Source organism: Nasonia vitripennis, assembly GCF_009193385.2.
Source record: "Nasonia vitripennis strain AsymCx chromosome 4 unlocalized genomic scaffold, Nvit_psr_1.1 chr4_random0003, whole genome shotgun sequence".
Lineage (NCBI taxonomy): Eukaryota > Metazoa > Arthropoda > Insecta > Hymenoptera > Pteromalidae > Nasonia > Nasonia vitripennis.
This window is the reverse complement of record NW_022279638.1, coordinates 5060364-5073405: the sequence shown is the minus strand read 5'-3', so window position 1 is coordinate 5073405 and position 13042 is coordinate 5060364. Positions and strand designations below refer to the sequence as shown.

The window sequence follows — 13042 nt, the reverse complement described above, 5'->3', positions numbered from 1 at the left end:
GTTCGCTCCAAGCCGTATTTTTTATATTATCTTACGTTTTCAATGATGGTCTTATCAGAATTTGAGGTAATAAAGGGTTTCTCTCTATATATAAAAAGAATATCGCCGCTGTCAGTGTCTGCTTTTCTCTTTAACCTAAAAATGCCCTCATTTGAGTGATTTAACGCCGAAAAAGGCCATTTTTGGTACCATGTAACCCAAAACTAACCTAAAAATGTCATAATGCAAGGGTTTTCACGCAAAAAAGCCTGTTTTTAGCTAAACATAGCCTTGAAATCGATCGTTTCAGGGTACTTTTGGCGTCTTGTGGTCTTAAAAAGGCCATATTTGGCTTATCTGCCTCTACTTAATTGATTATTCAAAATCTATTGACAGTAATAATTATCAGGTAAAAAGGAATTGAAGTTAAGTATGTTCAATTCGTACAAAGTATAATTTATTATCTTCATAGGCTATTTAAAATAAATTATGGAACGTATACAAGTAGCTTTTTAAAAATAACGAATGTTCACAATAGAAAAAATGATTCACTCATCATTGTCACTATCTTCATCAATACACACTTCAATTTGATCATTAAGAAACATTTTAGACAGAATTTCAGCTGGTCGTATGATTTTTGATAAATATCTTCCATGTGAAAGATAATAGATTATGGCAGCAATATGCGCACAACATCCTATAGTACGGTTACCGTTAGCACAATCACAACAGTGTCTTAAGATGCTAGAATAACCAATACCATTTGGTTTATACTCAACGAAACATTTGTATTGTTTTCTGTTAATATGCCTGGATTGAACTTCAAGTTTGAGAATATTGTTAGTCTCTTTTGAATATCCAATCTTCAAATTATTATCTGCGTCAAGCATTTCCGCTAAGTAAGATATTGTCTGTTTAAGCTGATATGTTCCTGTAAACAGAATTTTCAAATCTTTTATTGTTAATTCAGGAAAGTCTGGTAAATCATCCGAAGTTATTATTTTAAATGGTAGTTTCCGACGACTCCATCTTTTGTCTGCTACTAAAACTGCTAATGTATTTTCAACATTTTTTCTAGATTGCATAGCACTAAATATTTCATCTTGCATGTCTTCATCAGAATCTAGGCGTTTGCCAAACAAGTTATTTAAGTAGCAAGAAATTTTACAATAAGATCCAGTATTTTTCACCATTTTATTATCAAGTTTGTGATCTAATAACCTATATTTTTTCTTTTGAACTCCGTGCACTGCTTCAACAACCCATCGCAGTTTTGTCGTGAATCTTGTTTCATTTGATTCTTGCGTAGAAAGTTGAGATTTTGAACCTTTGAGTGCAGGCATCAAAACAATATAACCCATATTTTCTAATTTTTGTTTAATGTCCCTGAAACCTCTATCCAGTATAAAAATGTCCCCTTGGCGAAGAAGTTTCTGTAAAATATTCTGCTTCTCTTCCAATATTTCAATCAGTATTGTAGCATCATTTTTATTTGCAAGATATGGACCTAACTGGTCAACAACATAACCATTAGTAGTACATATAGTAAATGGTTTAGTCAGAGGACCTTTTTTTTGGCCTGAATAAGATTTTCTTTGGTACTCGTTATTAGAGCTTTTTTCATGCCTTATATAAGTACCATCAGCAATCAAAATAAGTTGTTTACCAGGATGTAATTTCTTTGCCATATTAGAAGTTTGATTTTCAATCAATTCATTTCTGTCTACATTTTCTAATCCAAAGTGTTTTGGTAGTAAATCTTTTTCGAAAGATAATAATACTGATTGACAAAAACGAGATACTTGTTGTTCGCTTTCAATGTCAAATATTGTAGAGATGAGCGAGTTAGAATTCCCAGAGCGCATTTTGAATAAAAATACGACAATGGCTTGTGTCGCTGTCCTTACACAGGAATTCTTCAGAGAAGTGAGTTGATCTTTAAGATAATTAATATTTTCCCACGTTAATCCCGTAAAAACTTTCAATTTTTTTTCAGGCATGGAAAATTCAGCTACTGTATCTAATAAAGTTTCGTCTGCTTTCATTGATAATTGACTCAAAAATTGTAGTAATTCATCAATATATACCGTACTTGTAGTGGAAAAAATATTAATTTTATTTAGTTCATCTTCATAAAATCTTTTTTTAATTAAATGTGTGCAACAGCATCTATTGCCATGTGGAATAAAAACATTCATTTTACTATAAACTTGAATTCGGGCCTCTAAAGGAACTAATATATTATTAGTCTGTTTTTGGTACCCACAAACAAAGCAATATTTATGTGTCGCAATCGTCCTTTGAATAAGTAATTCCGTGGTTGCTCGTACTTTTTGTTCCTTTATTGTGTATACAGATGATTGTGTACTTTCCTGAGATGATGAAGTGACAGTTAGCTGAGAAAATGATTCAGAAACATTTGAATCTTGAGACGAAGCAGTTGCTGGAACATTAACCTTTTTAGGTTTAGAGCTTGATATGTATTTGGCTAATCGCTTTCTACATGAATCACAAATTACATCATGGATGTAAATATCTTTATTTGATAATTGTTTAGCATATTCGATTTCAACTTCAGATTCGATTTCCTTTTCTCGACCAATTGATTTTCTAATATAAATATTATACATGGCACATCTTCGATCATCGCGTTTCCTGATGTTATCTGACTCTTCATTACTATTAGATGCCATATTTATTTAACCATTAGACAAGAAGATCACTTCTGAAATAATAAAATATAAATATTTTACAATACATTTAAAAATGCTGTTAGTTAGTTTTTAAAAATCTAAAAAAATTGTTTGCCTTTTTTTAAATTAAAAACTAGAATGAATAATAAATATTACAAAAATATTATAATCTAAGTTCTTGTATAATCCAGTTTTCTCAGTAGCTTTACATGAAAAGTAAAAAAATAATATTGCCTAGTAAAAGTGAAATAAGTTGTATTTCATTTATAAGTTTTTTAAGCAAATAATTTTTTTTTGTCATAAAAACTGTATTGAAGTGCTTGCACCTAGTGATTTTATAAAATCAACAAACCTATGAAATTATTATATTCAATTTGTTTTTTTGTAAAAATATGTTCTTGTATCTAGACATGAATAATAGTGTATTTTAAAATAAATAAATAATGTTGTTTTTAATGATGTTTCATATACGTATGTGTTTAAAGCATAGGTTAGCTTGTGTTTACTTTATTCATTTTACATTTTTTTAACTTAAAAGTTAATTGACAATTAATAAGTTCGCATCCTATTAGTTCTATTTTTCATTTTTATTATTTCTCATGTATTGTTTTTATGTAAAACCAAATATTTTTTCTCATCTCATAATAATTAACTATAGTAAAAATCACATCATATATAGTCATATGCAGATATTTATGTGCATTTTTTATTAATTTGACAGTATTTTATACATAAACAAATTAATTATTGTTCAAGACTTTCTATATTTTATCAATTTAATCATACTTGTATAATTAATATACCGCATTACATCAAAACATGCAACGCATCAATCGTCAAATCCGTTTCTAGCAAAAGTTTATTGTCATATTTTATTCAAATGTTTTTCCTTCTTAATTTTATTTAGTTAATAGTTTCAACAACTTTATGTTTAACTAATTTCTCATTTTACTTTATGTGATTAGCCTAAATTGGTTAAGTTAAATAGATAAAGACTCGTTCCCCTTACATGCATTGTACGTATATCTATATCTATAGGATTGAAAATTCATTTTTATTAATTACTTTTTTGTTAGCTTATTGATTTAAAATCTGATTGCTATTTTTGTTTTAGGATAAGATCGGATCTTTATGCGAGTACTAAAACAGTTTATAATTTAATGTTGGTTTAAACTTTTGATTTTATGCAAGAATTTAATAACGTACACAACATGTTTTTCTTATTTAGCGTATAAAAAGGTCTAATAATTATCTGTTATTATTATTACATTATTATATTATTATATTATATTATTATATTATTATATCATATTATTATATTATTATATCATATTATTATATTCCTATATTATCTGTCATTATTTTTGATACAATTACTCTTAATACTACAGAATTTATAATAAAAATTTTATTTTTCTACCCATTAATAAGTCTTACTCTGCATATACCGGTAAAATACAAGTGTATTTATTATAAATACATGGGAGATTTTTTATTTATCAGTAGGTTGGTTACAGTATTTTTTTCAAAACTCAAAGTGTCGGCATAAAAATAACATTTTAGATATTAATAATAGGTTTTGATTTTAAAGAAGTTATTTAACAAAATATTAATTTATTGTGTAATATGTATTAGAAATACATATAACCCTAATATCAAAGCATATAATCTGTGATGTCAAAACTTTTGAAAAACTTTGTTAAATCTTCATTTTTTTAATAGATATGTAAAATATATAGTACTCACTTTAAATATACAAGATTGTTAGTTTTGAAGTAAACAGCAGAAAGATTTAAAGTAGCCGCGTCAGCCTTCGGTTCCAACTAACTCCAATGTATTTGAAAATAAATACTTAACTACTTTATTATTTTTTCTAGTATTGCTATCAATTATCAGTCAAAAGCCGAAATAGTAAAAAGAAAAATCGAAACAATTTTTATTTGCTAGATTTTAATTTACTTTAAAAGTTATAAACTTATACTAACAGCGTTTTCACCATTCACTTGTATATTATGGAGAAAGTACAATTGAGTCCGTCGTCCCGTACCGACCTCGGGACATACCGTCTGAAATAAGCTGTTTTTACGGGATTGGCTAATTCTGTACCGTCGATTGGGTTATCGAACAGAATTAGCCAATAATATAAAAGTGACTTATTTCAGACGGTATGTCCCGGGGTCGGTACGGGACGGGACGGGACGTATTGTACTTTCTCCCTTATATAGACAATTGTAAGAAAAAAAAAATTAGTTTTGAAAAAAACAATGTTGGCCATTGGTTTGCGCATCGTTTAATTAATTAAGAAATCAAAATACTTTATTTGTTTATGCTCCTGATAATTCTTAATTTTATGATTGACCATTCACTACGCAGATCGTCTGCATTGCAGCCGCCGCGTCAACCGCGCGGCCAAGCATAACCTTTTATTATAAATAAAAATAAACAATAAACAAAAAAGTGCGACAGAGACAATACTTTCGACCAATCACAGAACGTTTAAAAAGAACATAACATTAGCCATCAGTTTTATAATAAGGTGATATCACAATTCTGATAAGACCATCATTGAAAACGTAAGATAATATAAAAAATACGGCTTGGAGCGAACAAAATATTTCATTTGATTATGTTTTCATGGGAAGATATGCAAAACTACTCAAAAGGAGTCACTTTAGTAACTAAATTGTAACATAACCAGCTAAAAACGTGAAAAAATGGCAAAAAAATCAGTTTTTGGCTCAAATCGAGTTGTGCCACCATTTTTAAGGAAAAAACGTTAGTGCCATCGTAAAGAACGGGAAAAAGTACACAAAAAAAGTCTACTTAAAAAGTTGCACCTCAAAAACAAGGGGGTCAAAATATCGATTGAAAACTTTAATAATTTTTTTAGATCCGACATTTGAGGTTATGTAATCCCAAAAAAATTGCAGTTATTCATGACATAAAAATACACCAATGTGAATTTTTAAAAAAAATTTTATCCTATAGGGACTTCAGTAAAAAATAAAATCAAAAAAACACGTTTATCGACGTTACTGCGCATGCGCACTAGGCAGAGAGCTAAAAATTTGGCTATGGGAGTTTTTTTTTATCCCCCATCGAATGGTATATAACATATATACATTTTCCAAGGGGGCCATTTCACCATAGTAACCCGGCTATAGCCTTTTCGTAATTTTTTCAGTTTTCAAAAATTTTCAAAGTCATTCCATTATTTTGTATTAGTGTCAATTTTCAAAATTCTTGATGTAGTTAAGTCATTCCATTATTTTGTATTAGTGTCAATTTTTGAGAGTGAACTACTCTTAACAGTTATGTAGATAGCAAATTAGTGCAGAAAAGCTTCATCGTGTTTTTTACTTCTTGTAAATCGATAATTATTATTGAAAAAAATCTGTTTCCCTGTTTACTGATCTGTAACAAATTATTTTGATTTTGATCATGGCTGATTATGGTCCCAACGAAATCGTTGATATGATCATGATTTTGGGAGAAAGTCGAAATAATTATGCAGCAGCTGCCAGACTTTATGCTGAACGCTATCCCAATAGGAGACACCCAAGTAATGTTACTATTGAAACCTTAACTCAGAGAGCTCGAAATGGAGCTTTTGTTCGTCAACGCCGTCATCATGAATACGACGAAAACGATCCTTGTGTTATTACCATTCTAGCGATTATTCATCTTGATCCTCACATTAGTACTCGACAAATAGAAAGAGAAATAGGTATACCTCAATCAACAGCATCCCGAATATTGAGAGCGAGAAGATATCATCCTTATCACATAACATTAACACAACAGATAACTCCAAATGATATGATTTTGCGAGTACGTTTTTGTCGATGGGCAATACGAATGATTCAACAAGATCAAGATTTTTTCAGGCACGTTCTTTTTTCAGATGAATCAACATTCAGAAATACTGGAGAATTGAATAGACATAATTGCCATTATTGGTCAGATGAAAATCCTCATTAGTTCAGGCCCATAGACAATCCACACCGCTGGAGTGTTATGATCTGGTGTGGAATCATCAATGGCTATTTGATTGGTCCTTATTTCTTTGAAGAGAACGTGAATGGGGTAAACTTTTTGAGATTACTTCGAGACATTTTACCTGAATTACTAGAAAATATAGACCTAGTCACAAGGCTAAGAATGTGGATCCAATTAGATGGAGCACCACCACATTATGCACGGTATGTTCGTGATTATTTAAACACCCGCTACAATGGCAGGTGGATTGGGCGAGGTGGCCCAGTTGCCTGGCCCCCTCGTTCACCTGATTTAACCCCTCCCGATTTTTACTTATCGGGATATCTTAAGAATGTTGTTTATGCTCAACGGCCGACAACGCGAGATAATATGATCGAACGCATTCGTACAGCTTGTGCAGCAATCCCTCGAGATGTTCTACTTAGAACCATAAGACAATTCAGAGCTCGACTTGATCTTTGCATCCAACAAAACGGCGGTAATTTCGAACAATTAATCAATGGTTAACTCCAGTTAACATTCCATAAAAATACCAAAAAAATAACAAAAAGGGAAAAAACAAAAAAAAAACAAATAAAAAAAAATACAAAAAAAAAATAAAACAAAAAATGGGATGCTAAATCCTTTTGACAACCTCCTCGATGGTGCATCCTGGGTTCGGCTGATGTCAAAAGTAATTTCCGCACAAAAGATGATTTGTTTCCAAAATCACATGTTCGAACGTAATATTTCCCGCTCTTTCCATTCCAAGAAAGCCGATCCAGCAAGTCTCCGAGACGTCGCAATAGCCGGTTCAGCAAGTCGCCGTCTGCCAAAATGATCTTAGAAGGAACTTTTCGAAATCCCTTTTGGGTAATTGATTTAAAGATAAATATACGTGAAGGCGGCCATAATAGGCTCCATACGCGAAGTGGGCCACGCGACGCGAAGCGAGCGCGCGCGCGCAGCAAGCGAAAGGGGAGTTCGCACGACGCAAAATGAGCGCGTGCGCGCACCAACCAAAAGGCGAATCCGCATGAGCGCGAGCCGTGGCAGCCGATAAGCGACTCAGCCCTAACGCGCCAGGTGGTGGGAGCGGCGCACGTGGAGCGCCGCAAAAGCACCTATACACATACATGCCGCACGGCTTTATAAGGCCGACCGCGCGGCGCAACGAGCAGTTCTACTCGAGTTTCCGATCCAAGCAATACCGTGAGCACACGATACTGCAAGGAGAGCAAGAGCTAGACCCTCACCAACGAAATCGTCTCGTGAGCACACGTGACGACTAGTTAGCAACTAAATCCTTTTGACAACCTCCTCGATGGTGCATCCTGGGTTCGGCTGATGTCAAAAGTAATTTCCGCACAAAAGATGATTTGTTTCCAAAATCACATGTTCGAACGTAATATTTCCCGCTCTTTCCATTTCTGGTGCCAAAAGTAGGGGTTTCTATTTGAAAAAATCGACTTGACCTTCAAATGACCTTGAAGGTCATGCTCAATGACACTGTCAAGGTCATCATCAGATGGCCAGGGAAAAATCCTAAAACTTTTACCCGAAACTTTTTTCGCTGGCATGCTTTGCCAACGAGATAATTGAGATTAAAGATTAAAATGACTCACCCTGTATATATATGGAAATCAAAAAGGAAAAGAAACAGTCGTAATTGATAAGAATATAGCTAACTAACAAACAGGCACTCAATATTAATTTTTAAATTAACAGTAGAACAAAAGAGTTTTTATTTAAGCCCTGGCTGGTTAAAAATGACTACTCCTGTGAAAAGTTATAAGTATTTCAATCGTATTCCGCGGGGCATTCCGCATCAACTAAACAGAGCTGTACCCAAAAATCCTCCTGACCTACAAATTTTTAAAAATACTTAAAATGTAGCGTTTTTTATCTACTTTCGATTACTGAGTGGCACTTTTTTAAATTTCGACCCTAAGAAAATACTGTATTACGATTGAAATGCTTATAACTTTTCACAGGAGCAGTCATTTTTAACCAGCCAGGGCTTAAATTAAAGCTCTTTTGTTCAGTCCTATAAGTCATTTAAAACTTAATATTTTTAAAAGCAATAGTTTGATTCGGACTATTGGTTTTATGGAACTATTATAATGATACCTTTTTATAGTTCATAAATCTCAGTATAGGTCCCTGAATGTCAAAGGCCTTGTATTATTAGCTAAAAATGAAGATAACCATAAATTCATGCTAAAAATGATAGAAATTCATATTTAAAGCCTATAGTAAATCTTATAAATTGTTTGGATAAAAAAATCACAGAAGTAGCGAACATCAAAATAAACAATGTTGCTAGAGAAGAAAATTGGTATTCAGTTTCCATCATTGACTAAATATTTAAGCCTTAGTGATCAATTATTTAATAATACATGATTGCATACAGAAATAAATTGTTTCACTCGGATCATTACTACAAGATCATACAACTTAATTTTATTGTTACAAATATTCCTATCGAAGTTGAGGAATCGTAGATATATTATATCTCTTGCAGAAATTAACTTAATTATCTATTATTAATATATGTTAATAATTTTATGATTATGTTCTAATTTTTTGCAAGAGATATAATATATTTATGACTTCTCGACTTTGGTAGGAATATTTATAATAATAAAATCACCGTACGCACCGTACGAAAAAAACACGTAGCTTCCTTCAACGAAATTTATAGTTAAAATAATAAAATATTGTTTAAATATACAGTATATTAATTATTTTTAAAATACTTTTAATCTTAATTATTTTACATAAGGAGCACCCGTCACAATATCAAATTATATGATTTTCATGAAAAAATTTAAACAGCAATATTTTAAATATCATGAGGTTCTCATAACCTCATACAATCATAAATTGTCTTGAAACATTCTGAACTTTAGTTAGCGAGTTATAAGGTTTAACAAAAATAGTAATTTTCAGTTATACAGGGTATACAGGGTGAGAGACAAAAAATTTGAATCCTGATATCTTTTGAAATAAACGGTTTTATAAGCTGCTAAAAGAACCTAGCCAAGATGATCAAAAGATCGATATTTTCCCAAAATTTCAACTTAAATAAAGCCTTTTACTCCCGTAATCGTACGACATAGAAAACCCATTTTTTTAGTTTTTGATTTTTAGCTTGAAAACTAGTAATCAAAATGATTTAAAATTTGTACAACAAATAGATATTATCGTTTTTAAGTGTCATAAATTTTTCTAAGACGTTTGACAATATAGTTTTGGAGATATTTAATTTTCTTTTAACATCACTTTTTTTATCATAAAAATTGAACGGAACATTCAATTTGGAAAAAAGTAGGCAATTTTATGCTCTTTAACACTATTGTTGAATATATTGTATAGATAATATCGTCGCTCCCTACGACGAGTAGCACTGTTTAAATTTTCCGTCATAAGAAGCACAACTCATTTGAAGCACGCTAGACTAGCACAACTCAAAATTTCTCTCAAAGACTAGCAGAACTCGCGCATTTGACGCGAAAACTTGCACGACTCAAACTTTCTACAACGATTCCTCTCTTAAAAAAATGATGGACTTGGTTGTGAAGCCTTTATTACGTGATTCTGATTGGTTGCTAAGCAAATCTGAATGGTCGTTGTTTGAGGAACACGGATTTTGATTTATAATTTAAATCTCTGTTAAGAATTAGGCTATTAGTTATTGAATTTATATAGTTATTAAATTTATAATGTAATATTTTAGTTTTTAATTTCAGCTACTTTGAATTCTTTGTTTTTTAATAAAAAAATAATCAATAATTGTGTTCCGCGGACCGTTAGTTCCGTATTCCGTATAGTCCACTATACATAGTGTGGCGCGCTCTATCGAGAGCATTTCCGTGTTGAGACGGAGCGTGTGCGTCCGGCATCCGCAACTACTGGAGAGCTGCTGAAGTCCATCCTTTCATGTGCTTGGGAGAATCCACACAAATCACTTCAATCTGAACAAGGTAAGTAATGTAATTTGTATATACTACAATAATAATATGTAATGTAGTCATGCATATACATATTTTCGCGATCGAACGCGAATCTAATCTTTCTCGCCACGTGTACTCGACATAATCATAAAACGCACTTATGGGATACTTACGGGACGGAAAATACAACGTACACGTCTTAATTATTATATTCTGTTTTTATTGTCGACGAATTGCTTCGAATGGTTTTTCGATAAATGCACGTGCTTCGTTTTTCGGGACGTGACGTTAAACTCTCGCTCGAGATACCTACGCACTTGCTGACTTGCACGTGCTTTTCATTATTTTTATATAATTAATTATATAAATGTTTGTGGCTACCGTGACGCGAAGTTAACCCGTCGCTAGGTACATAAAGTTGATTATTGATTTAGACAATTTCGTGCGATTTTTGCAGAGACCTCGTGACGACCTTACCTCAAAATGGGAGCAGTGGGACAAGTGAACATACCCTATTCGGATGATGCTGACTTTGAAGACTTGCAGGATAAAGATAGGACTGTGTAAGTTTAATGTATTTTCTTTTAAATTTGAATTTTTTTTTGAACATATATTTGATTTTTAAATGCGAATTTTTAATTTTACCTAAATTTTAATTTTATTTTTGTGCATATATTCATTTTTACATGATTCTTTAAGGGAATTGGTTGGATATGTTTGTTCCGTTGAGGCTCCGGTTCAGCAGAAATCATTTGATTTATTCAAATTTGGATTGAGTAACGGAACAAAGAAAGTAATGTGTCTGATATGGGGTAAGGAGTTGATCGACAGACACCAACCACAAGTTCTGCTTAACAGGGTATCGTATTAAAACTTTTATAATCAAAATTATGGTCTTAATTATTATAATTATATTACATTTATCAAATTATATTTTATTCGCTTTGCAGAGACTTCATGTGAATAAAGGCTTATGCAAGTCATCGAAATTTCCAAAGCTGCTCGAGTCTCAGGGATTCTTGCCGTATGAAATAATCATACAACCCAACACAACTTTTAATTTCTTCGGAGTTCATACCATGTTGGCTGGACCACCGGTTGTACCGCCAAGGCAAGTCAACTTCGATACCATCAGGGATGTTGAGGGAAAGATATGTAAGTGTTCAATTATAATAACTTTTATTGATATAAGTAGGTAATAAGATTTATTTATTTATGATAAAAATTTTTACAGCCATCGATGGACACATAAAAGCAGAATTTTCACCTACTGCCAGTCGCTATCAAAATGCTACGTACGCTTGTGGTTCTATAACAGATGGCGTGCATAAAATTATTGTCAATATCTCAAATTATACCGTGCCTGTAGAAGCGACCAGAGGAATGGCAGTTACCGTCATCGGAAATATTGTCAATGACCCAAGTAACATTTTATTTTTTATTTTTCGTTGATTTGATTTTAATATTGTTCAATTAAATTAATAATTTTATATTTTTAGGTATACCTTTCACTATTTCTTGCGCAGACTCTACTTTGATAACACTACGTGAGGAGGAACCACTGCCAGAACTAGATTTATTACGAGCGAACAGAACATTGAAAAGAAGAACTCCTCCGGAGTAAAACTAAGAAGATTAATATCTTAATACTTTGGTTTCTGCCTTTATAAAAGTTTGTTCGTTTTTTACTGTTCCTTTTTTACAGTTCGTTTTTTACAGTTCGTTTCTTACAGTTCGTTTTTATATATCTTAGTTTTTTTCTAACTTTTAAAAACATGGTTTTCAAACCATTTTAAGTTTTGCAAAATAATGCAAAAACATGACTAGAGTCAAGTAATCATATTATATCCAAAATATTGTTTTGACTCATTTAAAAAATATCAATGCTAGAGGGTTAGAAATTTGCATAGTAATTTGTTTTCACTTACTACATCAATAAATCAAGTTATCATTATTGTAAGTGATATAATTTTGATTAGTTTATCAGTACCTGTATGACAATTTTGACGTTAAAGCCATTGAGTTCATAGTGTCAGTATGAACCAAGACAATTAAATAGAAACTGCCGTCGTAGCCTAATTCTACACAATTTTGCAAGTTTCTGAGCAAAGACACAGATGTCTAACTTTAATAGAGCTGATGTAATACCATTCAAGCTCGAATATTGACTATGACTGGATCTATTCACTCATAATAGTCAATATTCACACTTTCACAGATTCTCTGGCTATCTTGGACACACAAATATTATCATCTGCATTATATAATGTTTCGCAAAAGAAAAATCACATCAGAAATCAGAAAAGATACATCAGAAAAGTAAACTTCACAGAGCCCTGAGTGTGCGGCTATTAATTTACATACATGTAGGATCAGGTTGCCAATTTTAACACATACTTCTTTAAAATACAACAAAACGTGTGACTTTATGTA

General features: G+C 32.0%; 2 protein-coding genes across 15 annotated transcripts in view; one reads left to right on the top strand and one right to left on the bottom strand.

Moving 5' to 3' along the window:
* The window catches only part of LOC107981432 (putative thiamine transporter SLC35F3), a 671722-nt gene that overhangs the window by 68899 nt on the left and 589781 nt on the right, over nt 1-13042 (bottom strand). The gene's annotated exons all lie outside the window — the stretch shown is intronic.
* Nucleotides 10740-12256, top strand: LOC107981629. The gene is made up of 5 exons (XM_031928095.1): nt 10740-11172; nt 11309-11468; nt 11560-11764; nt 11844-12032; nt 12109-12256. Exons 1-5 carry the CDS (start codon nt 11093-11095, stop codon nt 12231-12233), a joined length of 759 nt encoding a protein of 252 aa, XP_031783955.1. The 5' UTR covers nt 10740-11092; the 3' UTR covers nt 12234-12256.

Excerpts from the sequence above, each read along its gene's own strand:
- LOC107981629 (XM_031928095.1), top strand. The coding sequence starts at position 11,093 with ATGGGAGCAGTGGGACAAGTGAACATACCCTATTCGGATGATGCTGAC. Across the intron at positions 11,173-11,308 it reads CAGGATAAAGATAGGACTGT|GGAATTGGTTGGATATGTTT; the intron begins GTAAGTTTAATG and ends TGATTCTTTAAG. Across the intron at positions 12,033-12,108 it reads AAATATTGTCAATGACCCAA|GTATACCTTTCACTATTTCT; the intron begins GTAACATTTTAT and ends TTATATTTTTAG.